Source organism: Hibiscus syriacus, unplaced genomic scaffold, assembly GCF_006381635.1.
Source record: "Hibiscus syriacus cultivar Baekdansim isolate YM2019G1 unplaced genomic scaffold, ASM638163v2 tig00002511_pilon, whole genome shotgun sequence".
Taxonomy (NCBI): Eukaryota; Viridiplantae; Streptophyta; class Magnoliopsida; order Malvales; family Malvaceae; genus Hibiscus; species Hibiscus syriacus.
Genome location: NW_024061932.1, coordinates 1,621,989 through 1,647,942, shown reverse-complemented (window position 1 = coordinate 1,647,942; position 25,954 = coordinate 1,621,989). Strand labels below are relative to the sequence as shown.

General features: G+C 33.2%; 2 protein-coding genes and 2 pseudogenes across 2 annotated transcripts in view; all 4 read left to right on the top strand.

Moving 5' to 3' along the window:
- The window catches only part of LOC120146592, a 63,920-nt pseudogene that overhangs the window by 17,115 nt on the left and 20,851 nt on the right, over positions 1-25,954 (top strand).
- Positions 1-25,954, top strand: part of LOC120146601 (disease resistance protein RPV1-like) — a 42,644-nt gene that overhangs the window by 15,160 nt on the left and 1,530 nt on the right. The window lies entirely within an intron of this gene.
- On the top strand, positions 3,845-6,036 carry LOC120147398 (putative DUF21 domain-containing protein At3g13070, chloroplastic). The gene is made up of 7 exons (XM_039160774.1): positions 3,845-4,002; positions 4,094-4,185; positions 4,502-4,567; positions 4,794-4,922; positions 5,007-5,183; positions 5,298-5,551; positions 5,889-6,036. Exons 1-7 carry the CDS (start codon positions 3,903-3,905, stop codon positions 6,034-6,036), a joined length of 966 nt encoding a protein of 321 aa, XP_039016705.1. The 5' UTR covers positions 3,845-3,902.
- LOC120147387 lies at positions 22,167-23,016 on the top strand (annotated as a pseudogene).

Sequence of the window (25,954 nt, the reverse complement as noted above, 5' to 3'; positions counted from 1 at the left end):
CGACCTTGTTTATATCGGCATGATTTTATATTATTTTTATAAATTGACATTGAGATGTCAGAGTATGAAATTAAAATGCATTGATCATTAATGAAAAATGTGATATTTTACCATGAATGTTTTCGGGTATGAACTGCCCAATGTTAAATTTGATAATATACTTTGCCATGGATGGATCGAATAAAATAGACTATATGCCCAAGTAAGTCATTGAGGGACAGGGTATAGTTAGCATGCCATAGAGTATAGCAGCTGTAGGTTTATAATACACTTCGGTGTATATGGTGGGCACGACCTTATGTGTAATACACTTCGGTGTATATGGTGGGCACGACCTTATGTGTAGCACTACAGTGCAAATATTACTCGAATACTCAGGGTCCTCAGGGTTGTATATTGGGCTATAGGCTATGGTTTATGGTTTATTGCTTAATAAATGGTAAGCATACAAATAAGCTTATGAGCTTTTGGAATAATGGCAAGTATATGGGTAAAATAAGCTTACGAGCTTATGAAATTTAAATGGTAAGTATATTGGAAAAAAATTATAAGCTTACGAGCTTATGAGATAAATGGTAAGAGATTTTATATTATTTTGATCATGGTAAAATGATTTTATGGAAACTCAATTTTTGACATTGAAAATCATGCATGAATTGTATTGCACTGTTAAATGTTTTAATTGCCTCACTAAGTTTATACTTAGCGTGTGATGATTTTCATGTGTAGGTAAAAAGCAAAGAATAAGAATAAAGAGTTCAGAACGACATCAAGCATCGAGAGGTATATTTCAATATCAGTAAGACATCCTATTGTGAAATTTGATTTTAGATAGTGGCATGTAATTTGAAAATGTTCACTTTATTTGTTGAATTAATTTTGGAAATTTTTATAGTGATGAAAGGTTAATTTTTATGAATTTATATGTAAATTTTCGGAAGTTACTGTGGCATGAACAGTAACCACGGGTTTTAAGCAAAATTTCCAGATTGTTAAAGGGGTACCGATTCCCCTGCTACAGGGAATCGATTCCCCCACTATTCACTATTCACGGGCACTATTCACTATTCATAAATAAAAATATTTTGAATTAAATTGTTACAACGAAACGTAATTTTTATAATATGATATTTTTATAATATCATTTACCATTTTAAGAAAATAAATTTTAAATCACTTTTGAATCGTATAATGGTTTTAGAAATTTCGGATAACATCCGTAATCTGTATATGTATAAATATACGGGTTACGAGTGTTACAATGAGATAATCTCAGGTTTCTTTTAGATAGAATACACCTGAAAGTGTAAGTTGAATGAAGTATAAAACTTTCAATGATATTTAGTGCTGCATTTTCTTTTAATTCAAAAAGGAAATAGAAGCTACCCTTTATTTCATGCGGCATATTCTTTTGCACCTTGAAGTAACTATCATGAGAATTTCTTTTGTAATTTTCGATCTCTGTCAGATGTTATGTTTTACAAGCTTAATTCTGCATCCATTAATTTCCTTTTACATGAGGCTTTGAAAATAACTGGTGTCATCATCCTAATTGCTATTGGAAGCCTTTGAAATCTAAGGTGAGCGCTTTATAACTGGATTATATAGACTATTTCATTCTAATTATGGAGTTTTTTGTTTTATGCGTCCATGGCACGTAGAGTTGTGGTTGCTCTGTTTCTGGTATTGGATTGGGAGGTTCTTTTTGGTTGTAAAAATTAGAGGAAATTTTGCATTTGATTCATATGAACACAAAGATAGACATTAAAATTTTACATTAGAAGAAATTATGGAGGTTCTGTTTCTGGTATAGTGGTGTTGTTACTGCTTTGCATTGTGTAACAAGAAGAGAGGTTGTGGAAGTACAAGTTGAAAATTAAAATGTGCGTATAATAGTTACATAGATAGACATTGCTCTTCACCAATCAGTGTTTCTTTATGAAATTGACAATATACACATATGCATCAATTCACACTAAACATTGTTTGCCTCTTTTATTTCCCTTTTTACTTTTACGCATGCCATAACAATTCTCAGTTTCTCGTTTATTTTAGAGTGATTGTCTAATGGTAGTGGCTATAAGATATGCCAGTAATTCTCAGTGTGAACTTTTCTATGAAGAACTATTCGAACGTTGATCAGAGCTTTATCTAGTGGCTAATATATTCTGTTAGTATGACAACATGAATTTCCAGAAATGATCTTACTATGAAGCTTTGTTCTGCCGTTCTGCCTGATCCAATTCTGAGTCCTTTACATTGATTCTTGGGATATTGTTGTAATGTACTGGAAATGATTTGTAGGTATCGTATTTTTCTTCAATTTTGAACTTCTTCTAAGACAACCTGTATGTTCTATAGCTATGACAAATCAACAGCTAATGAATAGAGGAAACCATATAATGGATGAGACTGATCAAGCCATTGACAGGGCTAAGAACGTACAAACTTTTGATGCATTACATTTTGTTAACAAACGCTGCATTTTCCTCAACCTAGAAATGATTTCTTTATTTGTTATTATCATCCTTTCATTCATATTTTATTTATTTAACATCATATGTTAACCGACTAGCAGAAGCGGAGAAGGAGCATCGACCAATAGATGATTGCAATCAGGCAGTTGAAAATGAGAATGAAGCCGACCCCGGTTTAGGAAATGCTGGTAATCAATAGTGGGGGATCTTAAAGGAAATCCAAATGATTGTTTTCGGCTTCATCATGTCTCTCCTCCCAAGCTTTAACAACATAGAGTAGGCCATACTTCAGAGAACTGACAATCTTTTCCTTGCTAATTAATCATACGAGTAAGAGGAAAAGTTGAAACCGAAGTTTATATATGTGTAGTCGTTGTACGATGCTTGGTAGCCCTACTGCATCTGCAACAGACATTTCTGTTTTATTTATGAACCAGCATGCTTTATGTCGTTATTTTGTAGTTGAAATAACAAGCAAATGAGATGCAGATTTCTTTGTAATGCAGCTATGGAACGAGAGGCTGACTTCATTTATGGATTTTGTTTTCTTGACAGAGTTTTGGGTCAATTCTATTGTTGCTTACTTGACCGTTATTATTTGTTATTCATGTCAACATCTAAATCGATTTATTATTCATACGGAATCTTATAATATGAGAATATCTTTTTATAATATAATAAATATTATATCTTAGATAACAAAAATAATTTTCATTTTTTTTATTATTATGAATATCTATGAAATTTTTACAATGTAAACATTTTTACATAAATTATGTAAAATTTAATATTAATTAAAATATCTTAAATTATAAACATTTTTATTTACATCTTTTTATTATTATGAATATTTTAGTTAAATGTTGATGTAAAATTTTAATATATTTTTACATAAATTATGTAAAATTTAATATTAATTAAAATTAAAATAATACATGATATATTTAAATACTCAAGTAATATATTATTAACAAATAGAATTTTTATATAAATAATTTTTATTTAAATATTTAGAATTTCACTTGTTAAAAAATATAAAACAAGGACAATTTGGTAAAATATACATTCCAGTAATATTTTATTCCTTCAACCAAACACTGTAATCTTACATTCCTGCCAAACCAACCAAACACAGTAATGTAACATTCCTAGTAATTCTATTCACTGGTAATCTTTTATTCCCACTGGTAATCTTTTATTCCAACTGGTAATCTTACATTCCGTGAACCAAACACACCCTAAGAGATTTGTTGAACTCATTTTCGCAAAGTGCCTGCTTTTGAGCAGCGGATTGACAATATAGTAGGTATCGCATATGCCATGGACCTACTAGATTATTTTCCAAAGGTGAGAAGATTTCTGCTCATAATTTTTTTTCTTTATTTCATTGGTAAGTCTTTGCTTATTGATGCATGCAACAATATCATGGTGTGCAGAATTATGATCTGTTTGATTTTGAAGGGTGAACTGCTAGAAAGTACTACTGTGGGAGATATGGCTCATAAACCTGCATACTTTGTGCCCGGTAATTCTGTTGGTTTCATACTTTGCAACATGTGCCTATAGATTACATTCTGAGAAGCGATTACACGAAGTATTCTCAATTTGTTTTGCAGATTCAATGTCAGTCTGGAATCTCCTTAGAGAGTTTCGAATCATGAAGGTTCACATGGCTGTTGTTCTTAATGAATATGGTGGAACAATTGGGGTATGTGGTCTACCTAATTTTGAATGATTTTGTATTTACTTTTCTACTCTTGAATGTTTCTTATCTGTTCGGAGTTTTTGCTAAAGACGCAGTTTTCATGTTTTGTGTGGCATTATTTGATTTGTATGGCATAACTTAACCGGATTGCTATACGACATTAATATGAGATTGAACATGAAAAAGTTTCTGCAGTTTGAAAAGTTGAATGAGCTGCCAAATATTCCTTTTGTTAAAAACTACTTAGCAGGCAACGATAAGTAGTGCATTTCTTCTTGTCTCTCCTTTTTTAATTATTAGTTTTGATCTTTATGAACATATAGTCACCTTGGAAGATGTGGTTGAGGAGATTGTCGGTGAAATTTTCGATGAAAATGATTCAAAAGTAAGGCTTGCGACGCCTTGACGACTACATTATTAACTTAGTTCCTTTGCTATAAACTTTATACTAATTATTTACATTTATTCAAAATGCTGCTTTTCATTATTCCGCAATTAGTGAAACTTGCTTAAGAAATCCAACATCAGTCAAGACGATTGTTACACCTCAAAATCTCTGCTCGATGATTAATATAGCTCGGTTCTTATATTTTCGTTTCCTGCTATAACAAGAGGAGATCCAGAAGAAAACCGGCTATATCGTAATGCGAGCAGAGGGTATCTTTGATGTTGATCCTAATACATCTATTGACCAACTTTCCGAAGATCTAAACACCTCGTGCATAAATTTCATTTTATTTGTTTGCTTCTGCTAGTTTAGTAAATATAGAAATGTCTATGAATATGCATTCAGATGTAAGGTGTCAACATATTTTGTTTTATAGGAACATCAATACGAGACCATATCGGGTTTTGTATGCGAGGCATTTGGATATATACCAAGGACGGATGAGAGTGTCAAAGTAGTGCTTGAAAGGGGCAATGAAGAAGATGATGAGAATTCCGAAGCTGCACCTGATCGCCAAGATCTGAAGGAAAGGCATCAAATATATAAACTTGAGGTACGGTTCAAATCTTTTCGAGATACTGCATTCACACTGAACAATATAATATTTTGAGTGTCGAAAATATCAGTCATTTGCGTAATAATTTTGTGCATATTGTCTTGTATGCAGATATTAGCGGGAAATGCCCGAAAAGTTAGTGCTGTTCGATTCGAACAGATAAACAACGAAGAAGAACTATTAGATCCCACAACACTAACTCCGATGGTTCTGAAAATCGTGAAGAAGAAATGGAGCAGTGATGAAGACTCGAATAATGGTGATCGGGATGAAGATACATTTGAAAAAGAGCAACAGGATGACCTCTCGGATGATCATTATGTAATTGCTGATCATAAAGAGGATAATGAGAGCCCCAATGGTCAGTAATTGTATTACACTAATTGTTCTTTTTTTTCTCATTTGTCCTTTCCCCTTTCTAATTTCTAAGAGCTTCTTAAGAAGAGGTAATGATTTGTAAAACGGGAGGATCGAAACAACAATATAAATAGACCGACATTGTTACAAATTTTCACAGAATGAAGTGTCAATGGTGCCTGGGGATGATGGCCTATTTACTTGATGAAGCTTCCTGATTGATAGTCATCCTTCTCGTAGAACCAAATTTCCGATCATCGGAAATGGTGTGAATCCTACCGAGTTTTTCGGTGTACTTCGAAATGAAGGATGGTCAGCTACCTGAGATATTATCTCATGCTGCAGTGGATCTTCAAAGAAATTGGTAAGAGCCTCTGCAGCATTATCCCACAGCTCCCCCGGATGTCATGTAACAATTCCGAGCAGACAAGGACAGCCCCTGATTCGTTTAGTGCTTCGTGATCTTCCTGATTATAGCTCTGCGGAGCAATAGTTTCGGACACCGTTTCTTTTACCTCATTGCTCTGAGAGCCCAAAAGCTCGACCAGAAGGGGGATTGCATGGTTGCACCCGAGATTCGGACGACAGACACCGAGTGCTTATAACCCAATAGATTCCAGAAAATATTAGCAGTTGCAGCTTTTGATTCACTTTGCCTTTCCCAAGGATTCTCACTGAGTTTTCAGCTATTGAAACTGCATTTGTCTCTGCAACAGCTAATACACAGAAAACATCCTCCGAAGAATTAACATATTAACAACGATCTCCAAACAACCATTCATGCTAATGACTCGATTTTTGTTACACACGTTTACAAGGCACCAAATGCATTTCAGAAACTAGCATCAGACCGCGGCGATGACCTTAGTATCGAATGCAAAGCACCGGATTGACCTATCACGTTGGTCAACTTACCATCTTCTTAATGAGCAGCGCATTTTAAGCAATGAATAACCGGTCCTTGAAGACGAGGGATCGAATTATTTGAACTATCATCAGCAATAAGATTTCTAAGAATCTGTATGGTTTGGCTCAGTCTAGGGCTTGATTTGATAGCTTAGTCAATTAAGCTCTGGAATTTATAAAACCGTCTAACTCGAAAAAAATTTAAATACAAGTTTGAGTTATAAAATAAGACTCGTCAATTCGATTAACTTAAAAAAAATTTATTTAACTCGATTCGATCAAATACTAATCTTCGTGTTATTACATTAGTAACAATGTTAATGCCATTAAGATAATTTATTTTTTAAAAAGAAGTTAATTATATGCAAAACTAAACATCGAACAGTTCGTTTCTTTTTGTTTCTTCAAAGAAGCGATAGCTACGCACAGAGCAAATATTTTTGTAATAAAAATGGCTACTTTGGATTCATCAAACTCGTCCGCCGAAACCGACATTAAAACAAACCCTAACCCTGATCATAATTCTTCAAAAAAGCTACAAAACCGGTAGCGCCTTATTTTAATCTTATATTTGGGTTTTATTGGCATTGTTGATGTATATGGTAAAATAACAAGTTTTTAGGATTTTTTAAAATCAAATTTCAGGTTTCTTTATTTCTTTTGATTTTTTGTTTACAGATCAAATTGTTTCTCTTTTAAATTTGGCTTTATTTAAGGATTGCATTTTTTGGTCAGGTTTTGTATGAGATGAAGCTTGGAAGTGGTGGATTAATTTGGTTATGGGAAAATGATTGTAGTTGGGTTTTGTATGAGATGAAGCTTGGAAGTGGTTGATTAATTTGGTTATGGGAAAATGATTGTAGTTGGGTTGGGAGGATCATATGCACTACTCGATTCATATTAGTTGGTCAATAAGTCGGATACAATAGGTTATACGAAAAAACTGGTAGTAGTTGAGTGAATGAGATGGTTATAATGTTGAAAAATTAAGTTATGATTTATTTCTTTATTTTTTTTTGAAAAGAAGCGTTTTGTATGATTAATTCGACAGTTCATATAAAACAAGACGAGAAACATGAGTCTCATTAAAAAACTACACCTAATGGAGGAAAAAGAGTGCATCATGCTCGTCGAATCGAGCACACTATGACAACACTTACCAACATAATACATGGATTAAATAATTATGATTTATAGATTGAATAATTTCCTTAAAACAAAGCATCAGAATTTGGATAACGGTGACTTGGGTTCTCCCAAGGCCTTCCGTGGCTTTAAGCTCGAACTGCTTCCGGGAACTTTGGACCTTGAAGAGACTTAATTCATATGTATGTGAGCTTTTCACGTTTGAGAAATCAAATTGTAGGCTTTCTTTCGCGAACTAGGTTGCTATACGATGCATGTTAAAATTTGAATGCTCTGAATTTACTTCTTTAGGTGCCAGTTCATGCATAGGCTTAACTTCTAGTCACCAAACAATAATCTGTTGCGGAATACGGCTATCGGATAGAGCAAAATTACAATTGATAATTTGAGAAAATAAAAATGAAGATAAAGAAGACATAAATTTTACGTGGAAAACCCCTAAATAATATAAGGTAAAAAAACCACGGGCAAAGGTGGAAGAATTTCACTATGAGAAAATAGGAACTACAACTTCTCTTGATCTACCAAGGAGAAAACAATGACAATTCTCTCTTGATAGAAAGGAGAAAACAACTCTAAAGAAAACTCTCGAAATTCTCTAGTATTGGGAGAATGCTAGAATGATTTGGAATGGTTTTGAAGTTAAATGAGCTAAGGTATTTATAGTGAAAGCTTAAGGACTAATATTATAAATACCCTAAAGTACAATGACTAAATTGTGATTTTACCATTGTAAAAAAATTAACATTTTCTGCACCGAAAGTAATTTCCCATGTGCACCGAAAATCCACCAAAACTTTCGGTGAAATGTTTGGCCAAGTTGACTTTTCACCAATCTCTCACTTGAAGATTTGATTGTAACAATCATATCTTCACACCATTCTTTCTACCTTGTACCATCATGTTACTTACGTTTCTGACAGGCCACAAGAGGATCGACACCAAGTAAATTTATCGGTATTGATATCCTTCGTCATGAAATCTGCTATTGTCTTTGGTATGGATCTTCTGCATATCTACCGTCCATTCTTCCACCTTTTCACGAATAAAATGGTACTGAACTCATATGTGCTTTGTCATTGAATGAAATGCTGGATTCCTTGCTAGATGCAAGGCGATTTGACTGTCACAAAATAGAGAGACATACTCATGATTGTGTCCAAGCTCCTCCAATAACACTTCAACCAAATTGCTTCTTTACTGGCTTGTGTAGCTGCTACATATTCTGCCTCTGTTGTGGATGTAGCCACAACTGACTACAATTTCGAAACCCAGCTTACAGCTCCACCAACAATTTTGAACACATATCCTGTAGTAGATTTGCATTTATCCAAATCCCCTGCATAGTCAGAATCGACATACCCATTGATAAGTAAGTTTGATCCTTCGTAACATAATGCAGCATTTGAGGTCCCTTTGATGTATATCAGGATCCTCTTTACTTATTCCAATGATCTTTTCCTGGATTCGCCATGTACTGACTAACCACTCCCACTGCTTGTGCAATGTCTGGTCTTGTGCATATCATAGCGAACATTAAACTTCCCACTGCTAAAGCATACAGTACTCGAGACATCTTCATCCTCTCTTCTTCATTGCTAGGACTCATACTTGAGGATAACTTGAAGTTAATAGGAAGAAGGGTAGAAATTGGCTTACTATCTTGCATGTTGAATCGTGATAAGATTTTCTTCAAGTAATTCTTTTGTGAAAGCCAAATCTTCCTATTAGTTTTGTCTCGGTGAATTTGCATCCCTAGAATCTTGTTTGTTGATCCCAAGTCATTCATTTCAAATTCTCTAGCTAGTTGTGCCTTCATTTCTTCAATATGATCTTTGTTGGGTCCTGTAACCAACATGTCATCCACATACAACAACAATATAACAAAATCATTATCACCAAACCTCTTGAAATAAGCACAGGGGTTTGCATTAAGTCTGTTGTATCCAAGGCACATAATGAAGGAATCAAATCTCTTATACCAACACCTCAACACCTGCTTTAGACCTTACAGAGATTTGTTCAACCTGCAAACCATGTTCTTCTTTTCGTCTTCTTCAAAACCTTTAGGCTAGAGCATGTAAATCTCTTCTTTAAGATTTCCATAAAGAAAAGATGTTTTAACATCTAGCTGCTCTAGACGTAAGTTCAATGTAGCACACATTGCCAAAACTACTCGAACTGTTGTTAGTCGAACCACATGAGAAAAGATTTCATTGAAATCAATACCTTCTTTTTGAGCATATCCTTTGACCACCAGTCTTTCACGATACCTCTCAACTTGATCATCACCATTTTGCTTGATTTTGAATAACCATTTGTTACCAATTGGCTTCATTCCTTTTGGTAGTGACACAAGGTCCCATGTATTATTTTTATGAAGGGCTTCAATTTCTTCTTGCATCGCCATCATCCATAGTGAATCATTTGAGCTGTTTATTGCCTCCTGGTATGTTGATGGCTCACCATCCTCTGTTAAAAGGCAGTATGCAATATTACCTTCTATAACATAATCTGAGTGCCAATTGGCACATCTTCTCACACGATCTGATTGACGAGTTGTTGGAGCTTCAGAACTCTCTGGTTCTTGTTCATCATTTGCTGGTTCTGCTTTAGCAGAATCTTCTTGTTCAAACTTCTTTTCCATATGTATCTGTGTAGCCTCTGAATTTTCAGTGCTATCTTTTTTTCTTTGTAGTTTATCTTCTACAAAGATAACATCCTTGCTGATGATCACTTTACGGGCAGTGGGATCCCATAAGCGATACCCCTTTACACCATCAGCATACCCCAAGAATTTGTATTTCCTGGATTTTGGATCCAGCTTTGAAATTTCTTAGGAGTTGTACATCACGTACACAATACTTCTAAATATATGGAGGCTTGAATAATCAACTGGTTTACCAGTCCACATCTCCATTGGTGTCTTCAGCTCTATTGCAGTTCATGGAGCTCGATTCACCAAATAACATGTGGTATTGACTGTTTCTGCCCAAAATGATTTTTCTAGGCCTACAGCCCTCAACATTGCTCTTGTTCTTTCTAACAAGGTTCTGTTCATCCGCTATGCCACTCCATTTTGTTGAGGAGTGTTCTCCACTGTGAACTGTCTTTTGATGCCTTATTTTCTACAAAAGTCATCAAATTCTTCACTTGTGTATTCTCCTCCATTATCTATTTTGAAACACTTGATCTTATTTCCAAAATCAAGTTCCACCCGCGCTTTGAAGTTTTTGAAAGTTGAAAACACATCTGATTTCTTCTTAATAGGGTACACCCAACATCTCCTGGAGTAGTCATCAATAAATGAGACAAAGTATTTTGCTCCGCCTAGGGATATAACTGGTGCTTTCCATACGTCAAAATGAACCAATTCTAGAACACTTTTGCCTCTAGAATTTAACGTGTTGAATTTCAACTGGTGCTGCTTACTTGTTATGCAATGCTTACACAAAGTAAGTGATACCTTTGTTAAGCCTGGAAGTAGCTTTTGCTCCACAAGGACTTTCATTCCTTTTTTTGACACGTGTCCAAGTTTCTGATGCCATAGCATTGCAGAATCTAAACTACATGAGGCAACAAAGGCTTCTGCTTCTAGCAAAGTCTCTCCCTTCAGCATGTACAAGTTTACTGTTATCTTTTCGCCTTTCATCACCACAAGTACTCCACGGAACACATTCATGATTCTTTTTCGTGTTTCAATCTTGCTTGCATTATTATCCAACAATTCGTAGGATAATAAGTTTTTCTTCAAGCCTTTCACGTGCCGCACATCTCGAACAACTTTAATTGTTCCATCATACATCTCCAATTTAATGGAACCATTCTCTTCTTGAGGTCATTGATATGTTGCTCCCGAATCAATAAGCCATATATATGTAAATCTTTTTCTGCCTTCCACGGTGGTTGACGCTTCACAACATAGAGCATCTCCATCATCTGAAGTGTTTGCGATATTGCCTTGTGGATTGGAGTTTTTATTTAGTCTCCAACAATCCTTCTTCAAGTGACCCTTCTTTCCACAGTTGTAGCACTTTAAATTCTTTTTGCTTCTCGACTTCGATCTACCATGACTGTGACTGTTTCTTTGGCCACGTTCTGTTGATCTCCCTCTTATCGTTGTCAACGCTTCTTCTTGTTACAGATTTACTTGTCTGTCTTCCTTGTTCTTGCATCAATTTTCTTCTTGTAGAACAGCAGCTGCAACGACATCGAAGACTAGAATGGTGACATTACTGATTGTCAAGTTGATGATGAGTTGATCATACGAATCAAGTAGACTTTAAAGTAGAAGTTCAGCACGTTCTTGTTCTCCTATTATACACCTTAAGGATGTAAGCTGAGAAAATAACGTGTTCAGTGTGTTTAAGTGCTCCGTCACTGAAGTAGATTCTGGCATACAGAGAGTATACCTCTTAAGGAAAATTTTATTGTGTAGCGATGTGGCCTCGTACAATTTGGTGAGATGATCACATATCTCCTTAGCTGTCTTCTTCTCCTCGATGCTTGACAATACTTCATCTGCTAATGCTAGATGAAAGTTTTCCATAGCATTCCCGTCCATTTTGATCTATTTGTTGTCATCTGTGAAATCTACCGGCCTTTCACTGATAGCTTCTAGACAACCGTCTTTCCTTAGGATAGCCTTCATCTTCAATTTACACAATGAGAAATTTCTCCTATTGAATTTTTCAATATCAAATTTCGTTGCCATAGTTTCTATTACGGATAGCTCCCACTATTTTACTATCGTGAATAGTTCTCTGGAACCTTCAAAGAATGTGTAATACTGTAACACCCCAACACGTATCCGACCCGGATACGAATCCGAGGTGTCACATTGACCTTTTAAAACATGTACTTGTGTAAAATAGTGAGTAATTTAAAACTTTTATAACATATAAATGACTAATTTACATAAAAGACATTTTCATTATTACAAAACAAATCAGAGTATATATATTTCACTTATTATTTACATATAACTATTCGAAACATTTATAAAACTGTTCATAGCTTAAACAATAGATTCTTTTAAAAACATGCCAACTAGAAGTTTATATACTAAAATACATATTATTCACATCTTTTCTGATCTAACCTTTAGTAAGGAGAACTGACCTGTCTTGCTCCACATTGCTCTTTACTCTTCTCAAAACCTACGTGTAAATCACTTACACGCTAAGTCAAAGACTTAGTGAGGCATATAAACATATAAGGTAAACGATAATTAATAATCATACCTAAACAATTACTACTATCATTTCATATCACTCATACTTTTACATGTAACAAATATATGCATACATATATGTCATTATCATTCATATCTCTTATCTCATGTTCCTATGATCTCTTATGTCCATATCATATAACATATACCATAACCAATTGCACATATACATATCATGTCATGTAAACCATATATATATACTATCATAAAACACGTACACCCAAGCAATTATATTATCATCTTCATTTCTTTCTTATTTTATCACTATCATTGATTCCTTTCATCATATGGTCTTATTAGTTACCATTTGTACAATCAATATCACACATGAAATTCCACAAGGAAACAAACATATTATCATATCACTTTATTAATATTATCTATTTAATAGCCCATGATACACATGTGAGAACTAAAGATATGCAAGTACATAGAGGTTGTGCACTAATACTGTCACCACAGCTCATAAAATTGCACCGAAGTGCCACGTAGAATTGCACCGAAGTGCCGCGTAGAATTTCACCGTAGTGCCATATAATAATGTCCATAAAGACCACATATCATTCCTTAAGAATCATATACATATACTAGGGATCAAGTATGTGTCTCACCAGACTTCACACATGTTCCAAAGAATACATATATGTCCCGAAGGACCACATATCATTCCTTAAGAATCATATACATATGCCAAGGATCAAGTATGTGTCTCACTAGACTTCACACATGTTCTAAAGAATACATATATGTCCTGAAGGACCACATATATGTCCTGAAGGACCACATAGACCATCGACTCTTGGCATGCCAACTATACCCCTAGCTCTCATGACACATAACATTGGCATTATCTTTTATATCCTTTTACATATTCATGTAACCATATCATATATTCATATAAGCTCATGGTTTCATTCACATATACATGTAATCACGTAGTTCATGTCAATTCTCATATGAGTTCATATTCATATAAACATAGGATTCACCCTCATGTATCACATATACTTTCTCTTTCATATGGCTCATAACATTTCTCATGTGTTCATATGACATGTAAATCATTGTCATCTTATCATGTTATCACATAAACATATCATCTTACAATACATACAAAACACCTCAATACCTATATTCACATATAACTATCATTTCATTATCCTTATTATTATTCTTATCATCACCATTAATCCCTTTTACTTACCATATTCATATCAATAACACATATACTCATGCACACATATAAGTCATAACAAATACATACTTCTATGAATTCATGTTTTTCACTATTGGAAATAGACTTATCACAAGTCTTATTTTCCCTTGAACCTCATATACTAGAGAATGTGCACTCACCTTAGCTTTGCTTTGATTTGATTATAATTCTTCAATTGATCCGGAACGGGATCACGTTCTATATCTACATCATCATACATAGATCTATATTAGTATTATAACTAATATACTCTAATGGTTCACTCTTTAGACTAAGAGAAAATGCCAATTTCATCTTTCAATGAAAGTATGCATCGATGCACTACTGATGCATCGGTGCATAAAATGCATTCGATGTTTGTATTATCACTGGGATGCATCGATTCATGCCTTATGCATTGATGCACGAATTGCATTCGATGTTTCTATTTTAAAAGAGTGCATCGATGCACTTCCTGTGCATCGATACACCTTCAAACGATTTCTGGGTTTTAACCTTGATGCATCGATGCACTATGAATGTGCATCGATGCACTATGAATGTGCATCGATGTACTCTGCCCAGAACCTCTTTTTGAACCCAAAAATTCATTCTTTTTGGATTAAATCCTTCATATTTCAACCCCTTTCATATTCCTAACTTCCATATACATACTTAAACTCATGAATATTCATTTATCTCATCATTAACCTTAATATCCTCTACTCTTTAGGAATTTCAAGAATCATACTCTATTTTCCACATGTTTCAAATCCAATTGTAACACTTAATACTTCTTAATTAAGCTGATGACAAGTCAAATTTAGCTTCAAGTTCAACTTATCAACTCTATTCTGGAAATTCACTCAAGAACTCCAAATATTTAATCTTCCCTAACTCATTTATCTTTTGATTTTAAGATAACTTAAGTTTTTCTTAAGCTTAAGTATCACCTAAGAATCATAACCCAACTTTTAATTCAACAAATAACCAACTAATTAAGAAACTCACATTTGAGCTGGAGCTTCACGCACAAAGAAGAAAGGAGGAGAAGAGAATTCTGGAAACATTGTTTCACACATTTCCCACGTGTAAAATATATATATCCCCACTATCACATTTTTTTTAATTCCTTAAATGATCAAATGACCATTTTAGCCTTTAGTTCCTTTAATAATTACTAACAACTTTTAGGAAATACTTACAAATAAATAACTGAACTAATCCATTCTTCTACTTTAGTCATCAAATTCTGAAACTTTACAATTTGGTCACTAACCCATAGTTTGGGATGTTACAAATCTCCCCTCCTTTTAAAAATTCATCCTCGAATTTTCACTGTACATCCTGAGAAGAACATATCTTCTAATGTTCTCCTACTGCTTTCTGAACTTAATCTTTTGTATCATCTTTAATAACTTGGTTCTTATCATTTCAATTATTCGACTACCTTTTTACTTTATATCTCCTATCATGTCACTTATAAGATAGACAATAATATTAATTCTTATTACTCAAACTCATAAATCAATCAAATTCCTTGTCAATCTTCAATCACCAAACTTTTATTTCATCCTTACTTGACTGACTCCAAAACTTCCTTAATACATATAAATCTTTATTCATTTCTCTGACTACATCCACTTGACCAAGAAACATAACCTTAAATCTTCACCATAACTGATTAAACATACACTTTGCATAACTAAACAATTTCTCATATTACCTGACATACCTTTCTTACTTCTGGTTAAACTTATAACCTATATCTCAACATAATCTTTATCACATCTAATTCTTTAAACTTCATCCTTTCATTTTCTTCATAACTCAAAATCTTCTTATACACCAATCATATCTTTCTTTCATGTTCACATACTCTTTTCTATCACTTAAACTCTCTGATTACCAGTCTTTATTATATCTTTATAACTTTACTAATCAACTTCACTTATACAGAACCCATTCTTATCGTATCTTCTTGTATTTTTTCCTTCAAAATTTTCTTTAAAACACATAAATATTTATCTCCTTGCCTATATTATATCTATATGATCAAAATACAACCACATCCAGATTCGTATCTCATTTGATTAACTACTTTATGTTTCCTTCAAATGATAATTCTAACATCCATGCCATTACATCTAATTAATAACAACTTTTCAATCTAGGGCGTAAGCCCTGATCAAATTAATCATAACACATTTCAGTTAAATTAACCCAGTGTAATTCACTTATTGAACCCATACTCTCATTCATATACAGTATTATGCCTTGTCTCCTTTATTACCTTTCATTTCAATGATTAAATACATAACCATATCTCAATCCACACCATACATAATTAGCTTACCCTGAAATCATCTTCTAATCCTTTAACTTTAATACACTACTATCTTATAACTCTGTTAGTCAACATCGATTCTTCCAATCTAAAATATAAACCTTCATCGAACCATTCATATACATTCTTTGCAGTCGGAATTATTTCAACAATAGTTTACTCAACTAATCAATAAACATTCAATCTCATACACCATGTCACTTCCATTATTCAAGCTTAACATTCTAACTCCTTATTATAAACTGATCATTGATGTACCCTACTTAAACTCTTCTTATCAATCCTTAGTTTTACTCAAACATTTGAACTCACTTCCTTCACTCTATCACTTTACTATAATCACAGTATACACTGTATCCAGATTCACTTCATATTTGGTTATCATAACCTACCATATCTTGAAATTTTGTAATTTCAATACATTCCGTCCCATAATCTTGTTAGCCTACGCTAACTCTTTCCATCTTAGCAAACACTTAATTCATTCCTTGGTCTTTATCCATTTATCCTTTTTATAATCCGAATTGTCTTATACATAACTAAACCATATAATGTTCTTCATACTCCCATGCTCTTTTATATCACATATATTTATCCTTAACTATCACTCATTATCACATTTTCATTACTTTGATAGTCAACTTTACTTGCACAAAACCTTATTCTTTACCATTCTTATACTTATGTTTTCTCCACTTGTTTAAAAAATCACCAGATTTCAATACTCATCTAATCCATTTAAAATACTTTTTCTGCTTCGATTTACATAACTTCTAAAAGAGCTTTTAACCCAATTCACAAGGGTTGTCTTTAACCCTGACTTATCCTCAATTAACTCTTTGTTTAATCTTTCAAGATCAAACCTACTGTTGGAGTCTGTCGAACTCTCATCTGATTTGATTCTCTGACGGAGAATACAACTAATTCATGTCTGGTTTAAAGTTGAACCAGAATCTCTACCTTTCTTTGATGGTGCTAAAATTCTATGAAGCACTAATTCTCTTAATCATCTGTGATTTTATTTCTCCAAACTTTTTGTTCTGAGCTTTTTCTCTTTGAATCTTTAACACAATTAACCATTTCTTGAAACGATAACAAATTCAAAACCAATAACACTCTTTTAATTTAAGGCGCAAGTCCTAACAACAAATCACATGTATCATTTTCAGTCGGAATTAACTCAGCAACAATTCTGCTTAGCTTAATAAACTTATAATCATACTCATACAAGGTGTAATTCCCTTGTTTCAAGCTCGTGTATTCTAGTTTCATCTGTCTTATAAACTGGTCATCAATGCACTTATTCTTGAACTCTTATACAATTCTAATCACATCATTTAATCTTTTAACGGTCTTATGGTGACAATTGTCCACCATACTCTAACTTACCAAAGTAGTAACAAAACTACTCAATTCAACATCTCCACTTTGAAGAAATGAAAACCTTCTATCATATCATTCAACCAAAGGTCTATAATAATATAACCTTCCTCAAATCCACCCTTGAACTTGGGTGCTCGCAACTTTATCAACTAATTTGATACATTCATTCTATGAGTTAAAGAAGTATAAATTGAAAACGCATCAGAATATTCTTCAACATGAAGAATAATTTTCCAAATTTTATACAGGCATTTCCTGAGGTGTTCGCTCTTCTCCTTGCCTGGCCAGGGCAGGTGAATGCTATTACCTTCAAGTTTATTACCTTTCACTTCTTTCGAAGCTCTTATTATCATACTTCTATTATCACATAATAATCTATTTTTATTAGCAAGACAACATACTCCTTACACTATCAGATCAGAATTTTTCACTTTGAGTTGGCATGTACACTTTTTAAAACACTTCTGACTTCGATTTAAGCCTAGAATCGGCTAAACCGTAGCTCTGATACCATTAAATGTAACACCCCAACACGTATCCGACCCGGATACGAATCGGAGGTGTCACATTAACCTTTTAAAACATGTACTTGTATAAAATAATGAGTAATTTAAAACTTTTATAACATATAAATGACAAATTTACATAAAAGATATTTTCATTATTACAAAACCAATTAGAGCATATATATTTCACTTATTATTTACATATAACTATTCGAAAAATTTATAAAGCTATTCATAGCTTAAACAATAGATTCTTTTGAAAACATGCCAACTAGAACTTTATATACTAAAATACATATTATTCACATCTTTTCTGATCTGACCTTTAGTAAGGAGAACTGACCTGTCTTGCTCCACATTGCTCTTTACTCTTCTCGAAACCTACGTGTAAATCACTTACACGCTAAGTCAAAGACTTAGTGAGGCATATAAACATATAAGGTAAACGGAAATTAATAATCATACCTAAACAATTACTACTATCATTTTATACCACTCATACTTTTTACATGTACAAATATATGCATACTATATGTCATTATCATTCATTTCTCTTATCTCATGTTCCTATGATCTCTTATGTCCATATCATATAACATATACCATAACCCAATTGCACATATACTCATGTCATGTAAACCATATATATATACTATCATAAAACACGTACACCCAAGCAATTATATATCTTCATTCTTTCTTATTTTATCACTATCATTGATTCCTTTCATCATATGGTCTTATTAGTTACCATTTGTACAATCAATATCACACATGAAATTCCACAAGGAAACAAACATATTATCATATCACTTTATTAATATTATCTATTTAATAGCCCATGATACACATGTGAGAACTAAAGATATGCGAGTACATAGAGGTTGTGCACAAATGCTGTCACCACAACTCATATAATTGCACCGAAGTGCCACGTAGAATTGCACCGGAGTGCCGCGTAGAATTTCATCGTAGTGCCATATAATAATGTCCATAAAGACCACATATCATTCCTTAAGAATCATATACATATACTAGGGATCAAGTATGTGTCTCACCAGACTTCACACATGTTCCAAAGAATACATATATTTCCCGAAGGACCACATATCATTCCTTAAGAATCATATACATATGCCAAGGATCAAGTATGTGTCTCACCAGACTTCACACATGTTCCAAAGAATAATATGTCCCAAAGGACCACATAGACCCTCGACTCTTGGCATGCCAACTATACCCCTAACTCTCATGACACATAACATGGGCATTATCTTTTATATCCTTTTACATATTCATGTAACCATATCATATATTCATATAAGCTCATGGTTTCATTCACATATACATGTAATCACGTAGTTCATGTCAATTCTCATATGAGTTCATATCTATAAACATAGGATTCACCCTCATGTATCATATACTTTCTCTTTCATATGACTCATAACATTTCTCATGTGTTCATATGACATGTAAATCATTGTCATCTTATCATGTTATCACATAAATATATCATCTTACAATACATACAAAACACCTCAATACCTATATTCACATATACCTATAATTTTATTATCCTTATTATTATTCTTATCATCACATTAATCCCTTTTACTTACCATATTCATATCAATAACACATATACTCATGCACACATATAAGTCATAACAAATACATACTTATATGAATGTTTTTCACTATTGGAAATAGACTTATCACAAGTCTTATTTCCCTTGAACCTCATATACTAGAGAATGTGCACTCACCTTAGCTTTGCTTGATTCGATTATAATCCTTCAATTGATCCAGAACGGGATCACGTTCTATATCTACATCATCATACATAGATCTATATTAGTATTATAACCAATATACTCTAATGGTTCACTCTTTAGACTAAGAGAAAATGCCAATTTCATCTTTCAATGAAAGTATGCATCGATGCACTACTGATGCATCGGTGCATAAAATGCATTCGATGTTTGTATTATCACTGGGATGCATCGATGCATGCCTTATGCATCGATGCACTAATTGCATTCGATGTTTCTATTTTAAAAGAGTGCATCGATGCACTTCCTGTGCATCGATACACCTTCAAACGATTTCTGGGTTTTAACCTTGATGCATCAATGCACTATGAATGTGGATCGATGCACTCTGCCCAGAACCTCTTTTTGAACCCGAAAATTCATTCTTTTTGGATTAAATCCTTCATATTTCAACCCCTTTCATATTCCTAACTTCATATACATACTTAAACTCATTAATTCATTATCTCTCTTTATCCTTAATATCCTCTCCTCTTTAGGAATTTCAAGAATCATACTCTATTTTCCACATGTTCCAAATCCAATTCTAACACTTAATACTTCTTAATTAAGCTGATGACAAGTCAAATTTAGCTTCAAGTTGAACTTATCAACTCCATTCTGGAAATTCACTCAAGAACTCCAAATCTTTAATCTTCCCTAACTCATTTATCTTTTGATTTTAAGATAACTTAAGCTTTCCTTAAGCTTAAGTATCACCTAAGAATCATAACCCAACTTTTAATTCAACAAATAACCAACTAATTAAGAAACTCACCTTTGAGCTGGAGCTTCACGCACAAAGAAGAAAGGAGGAGAAGAGAATTCTGGAAACATTGTTTCCCTCATTTCCCACGTGTAAAATATATATATCCCCACTATCACATTTTTTTTAATTCCTTGAATGATCAAATGACCATTTTACCCTTTAGTTCCTTTAATAATTACTAACAACTTTTAGGAAATACTTCCAAATAAAACACTAAACTAATCCATTCTTCTACTTTAGTCACCAAATTCTGAAACTTTACAATTTGGTCACTAACCCATAGTTTGGGATGTTACAAATACCTTCTTACTTTTTTATATTGGAGGATCCACCTTTTGGTGGTAACCACAAAGACAATAAGTAGATTTTACACACTCAAACCTGGCTCTGATGCCAATTGTTGCGGAATACGGCTATCAGATAGAGTAAAATCACAACTGATAATTTGAGAAAATAAAAATGAAGATAAAGAAGACATAAATTTTATGTGGAAACCCCCTAAATAATATAGGGTAAAAAACCACGGGCAAAGGTAGAAGAATTTCACTATGAGAAAATAGGAATTACAACTTCTCTCGATCTAACAAGGAGAAAACAATGACAATTCTCTCTTGATAAAAAGGAGAAAACAACTCTCTAAATTCTCTAGTATTGGGAGAATGCTAGAATGATTTGGAACGGTTTTGAAGCTAAATGAACTAGGGTATTTATAGTTGAAGCTTAAGGACTAATCTTATAAATATCCTAAAGTACAATGACTATATTATGATTTTACCATTGTCAAAAAATCAACATTTTCTCCACCGAAAGTAATTTCCCATGTGCACCGAAAATCCACCAAAACTTTCGGTGAAATGTTTGGGCAAGTTGACTTTTAAACATAATCATTAGATGGTTTCTGGATTTCTAAATTAACATTTTGACGGGGCTTCCGTGGAATCGAACACACTATGACAGCACTTACCAACATAATACATGGATTAAATAATTATGATTTATAGATTGAATAATTTCCTTAAAACAAAGCATCAGAATTTGGATTACGGTTACTTGGGTTCTCCCAAGGCCTTCCGTGGCTTTAAGCTCGAACTGCTTCCGGGAACTTTGGACCTTGAAGAGACTTAATTCATATGTATGTGAGCTTTTGACGTTTGAGAAATCAAATTGTAGGTTTTCTTTCACGAACTAGGTTGCTATATTATGCATGTTAAAATTTGAATGATCTGAATTTACATCTTTAGGTGCCAGTTCATGCATAGGCTTAACTTCTAGTCACCAAGCAATAATCTTTAGCTGGTTTCTGGATTTCTAAATTAACATTTTGATGGGGCTTATTTGTCTGCTTAGATCAGGTATACACTTTCATTAATTTCCGCTTTTCTGTGATCGTTGCAGGTTCGGGATAGATAAAAAAGAAGGGCTTTAAAGGCTCCTTTGTGGAGGCAGGATTTTATGCTAAGGTATGAGAATCTCATGAGTCATGACTCGAGAATAATATGATTAACTCGAAGTTCTCATCCCCCCAACCCCCCAGTGAATAAATCTCTAGCTTCTCTTTTATATTTGCTTTTCCCTTTTATAAACGTTTGCAGTTTTGTCGGATGTACACAGTTTGGTTGTTTTTATTTTGAAGAGGCTGCGAGGAAAAGATGATGGTATGCCTTGTGAAAAACACCGGAATACAATCTTTCTTTCTTTGCCCTTTTTGCGCGTGCGTGGTGTGTTGATATTACAGTAATTTAGTGTTTGTCTGCAGTTATTAATGCTGGTGTAGCCGGATGTTGCACTGGACTTGCTCTAAGTTTTCCAGGTACAGGAATCACGAGGTTCATTCGTTTGCTTACAGGGTTCGATTTGGACCTTATTTCTTTCGTTGAAACGGTTATGCAGGTGCAACCCAGGCACTTCTTCAGAGCTGACTCACCTTTGGAGCCTTCTTTTTTATCATGGAAGGGCTTAACAAGCAGCAGCCAGCGCTGGCACATTCATTTTCTGCGAGAAACAAGAGTGGAACACGCCCTTTGGCTCTCCGTCTTTCTCTCCCTCTTCCAGATGAGCTCAAAGGAGCTTTCTCTTCCTTCTGCAAATCCTTAGTAAAACCAAATAAAGGCAGCTCTTGGACCGCTAACTGACGGGGCTGCCATTTTTATGTTATTGTGTTTTGTATATCGTTGCAAGTGAGTGGTGAGACTGTACACAAAAATTTTGTTAAAGATTTTTGAAGCATTTGCAAGCAGAAATATGAAGTTGTTTCTTTTATGTACTTTTTTTTTGTTATTTGGAGTCATAATATCAAAATTCTACATTTTCAACTTTGGTATGTACTATGATTGGATGAAAATAGTTAGTTGACTAACAGTGAACACATGTTGATGACAAAAGACTGTCATGTGTTGAAAAATGATCATATGTCACATGTAAAGTGTTAAAAGTGAGAATATGCCACATGTCACATTTTGAAAGTGATGATATTACATATGTTACATGTCAAAAAATATGATATAGTACATATCATGTATCGAAAATGGGAATGTGAGTATATCACATGTCGAAAAGTAATGATGTGGCATATGACATGTCGAAAAATGATGATGTGGCATATGATATGTCGAAAGTGATGATGTGACATATGACATATGTCGAAAGTGGTGACATTGCACATACCGTTCGTTGAAAGGGGTGACGTGAATGTCTCTGTTAACAATAAACGTTGATCGTTAGGATTTACTAATGATTATTTTAAAGGATTTGCTTTATATACATAGGAGGCAGACACACTAAGTCCTTTAGGAGGCTAAGTGTATCCTGATTTTTAAGTCGCTGCAATTTAGAGTTTTCTTCTCATTTGCACGAGCCTTGTGTCGAAGCAGACTCAATTATAGTATAGTCTATATTGCTGTGTCGTTTCTATGTTGGTTTGATAACAGCTTATGCATCACTTACTTATTGTGTGTTTCTTTATGTCTCAATGTTAAAACTAGTGGTCTTTTTGTCATTCGATTATTTTTTCCATTTAGTTTTGGTTTAATTTATTTATTTTAATTAACAACCGACATTCAATCATTTAATTGATTAATCCATATGACGACGATTGTCCCAATCCAATTTACTCTAATTACAATTGTTAGGATTCACATTACTGATTTTGTTTAAAGAATCTAATACTTATCATACTAAACGAACTTATTGATGATAGGTTTAATTTCATTGCCTCTAAAGAAGCTTAAATTTTTTTTAGAGACGACCCGATTATTGATTTTGTATATTTTCTTTAATAATCGTGTTTAATTTATTAAATAGTTTGATAACATTCTATTAATTCTAATATATTCATCTATTCATAGTTTTTTCTCACCATATATATTTTGGTTCATTTCTCCCCATATTTATATAATACGTTAAATATTATTCTTATATATACTGAGTATTATTTAAGAGTTTGATTGCAGTTAGTGTTAATCGAATATGCTCAATTGAGAAAAATTATAAATCAATGTATTATTAGATAATTGTGATTATAAATTAAGTACAGAAAAAGAATGTAAAAAAAAAGCAAAATGGTAACTTTTACCCCTGTAGGAGACCTAATTTATCATTTTCCCCTATCATATTTCCACAACAATTTAGCTCTTAAATTTGTTTAATTGAATCATTCTATACTCTACTCTAACTTAAAACCCTAAACCCTTAACCATAACTTTTAAACCCTAACATTAAACCCTAAATTTAAAGTGTAATGAGTAAAATAGGAAAGAGAGTAAAATTAAGTGAGAAATGGTATAATTTAACCTTATAATTAAAGTAGAGTCATATAGTTAGTAGAGTTTACAGTTTCGAGGCCTGGTCAATACTAAACAAAGCGAAGCAAGCAAGCAGTTGGAGTCTCAGCTTCTTGGATTCTTCCGGGAAAACACCTTCATTTCCGATATCCAACTTCCACGCTTTCTTCCAAATAAATGTCGAGGAAGATGATGTTTGCGTTATAGGAGTCTGATATATAGGTGGCATCGGTAAAATGACTCAAACATTTGACAATAAAGGCTTAAACACTCATGCAAACATTGTACTCAAACCGACACTGCTAAGGATAACAATCATCCTTTAACCACTGAAATTATTTTATTCATGCTTCTTTCACATATTTTGTTTGATGAAAGTTTCAATTTTTTTCAATATTCGTACTTCTTGTTGTTCTTGACGATGTTGATAATATAAACACTTAAAATGTTGATAAATTTAGTTTAGATACTAAACGTGTAGTTTCAGTGGAGAAACTTGGTGATAGAATTTGGGGGGACAACTTAAAATTTTAAAAAATATAGAGATTTAAACTAAAATATTTAATTTTTTTTGAAGGGTTTAGTTTATATTGTTTTCCAAAAAAAAAATAATATATAACTAAATTTTTGAATTTTTGAGAGAATTAATGAATTTTTTAAAAAATTATAGGAGGGATTTTAATTAAAAGCATTAAAAATATTTAAAATTAAAATTGAATTTTTAAAAATTGGGGAGCAAATTGATTTTTAAAAAAAATTTAAGGGTCAAAATAAAAAAAAATTAAATATCGATAAAACATAAAATATAAGCGGAAACAATTGGTTTTCATTAACATTTATGTGAATACAACAATGAATGAAATGGTAATCAACGTTTTAGTATACAATTTACTTAAGACAGGTTCGTCCTCTTCTAGGTGCTTTGAGTAACTTTGGACATCGGTCTCCTAAGATATAACAACAAACGATCACAACAGTAAGCACAACCGTAGTGATCAGTCGAACACAATCTTGCCTTTATCTATCACCGGAAAGAACGAATTTGGAAGGAATTTTCTAAGTGTTTTTCCTATTCCAAAGTTCTAAACTTATGTAACTTGTGTCTCATTGTGCCTAAACTAGTCTATATATAGGGAGAGGAAATTGACTGAAAGGTTAAGATCTTTCGATGAAAAGACTTAACCTTTTGATTAAAATATTTATCCTTTTTATGAAAGGGCTTAACCTTTTTATAAAAGGATTTAATCTTTTCATGAAGAGAATTGTTGAATGGGTATTATTGAATGGATGCAACTTTAGACCAAAAATTAGGTTCATTCACCAAGTGACATGA

What these genes read in the sequence shown, in the direction of transcription:
- LOC120147398 (XM_039160774.1), top strand. Translation starts at nt 3,903, where the DNA reads ATGGTGTGCAGAATTATGATCTGTTTGATTTTGAAGGGTGAACTGCTA. An exon ending in ACCTGCATACTTTGTGCCCG is followed by an intron (nt 4,003 to 4,093) that starts GTAATTCTGTTG and finishes TTTGTTTTGCAG; the next exon opens with ATTCAATGTCAGTCTGGAAT. An exon ending in GCATAAATTTCATTTTATTT is followed by an intron (nt 4,923 to 5,006) that starts GTTTGCTTCTGC and finishes TTTGTTTTATAG; the next exon opens with GAACATCAATACGAGACCAT.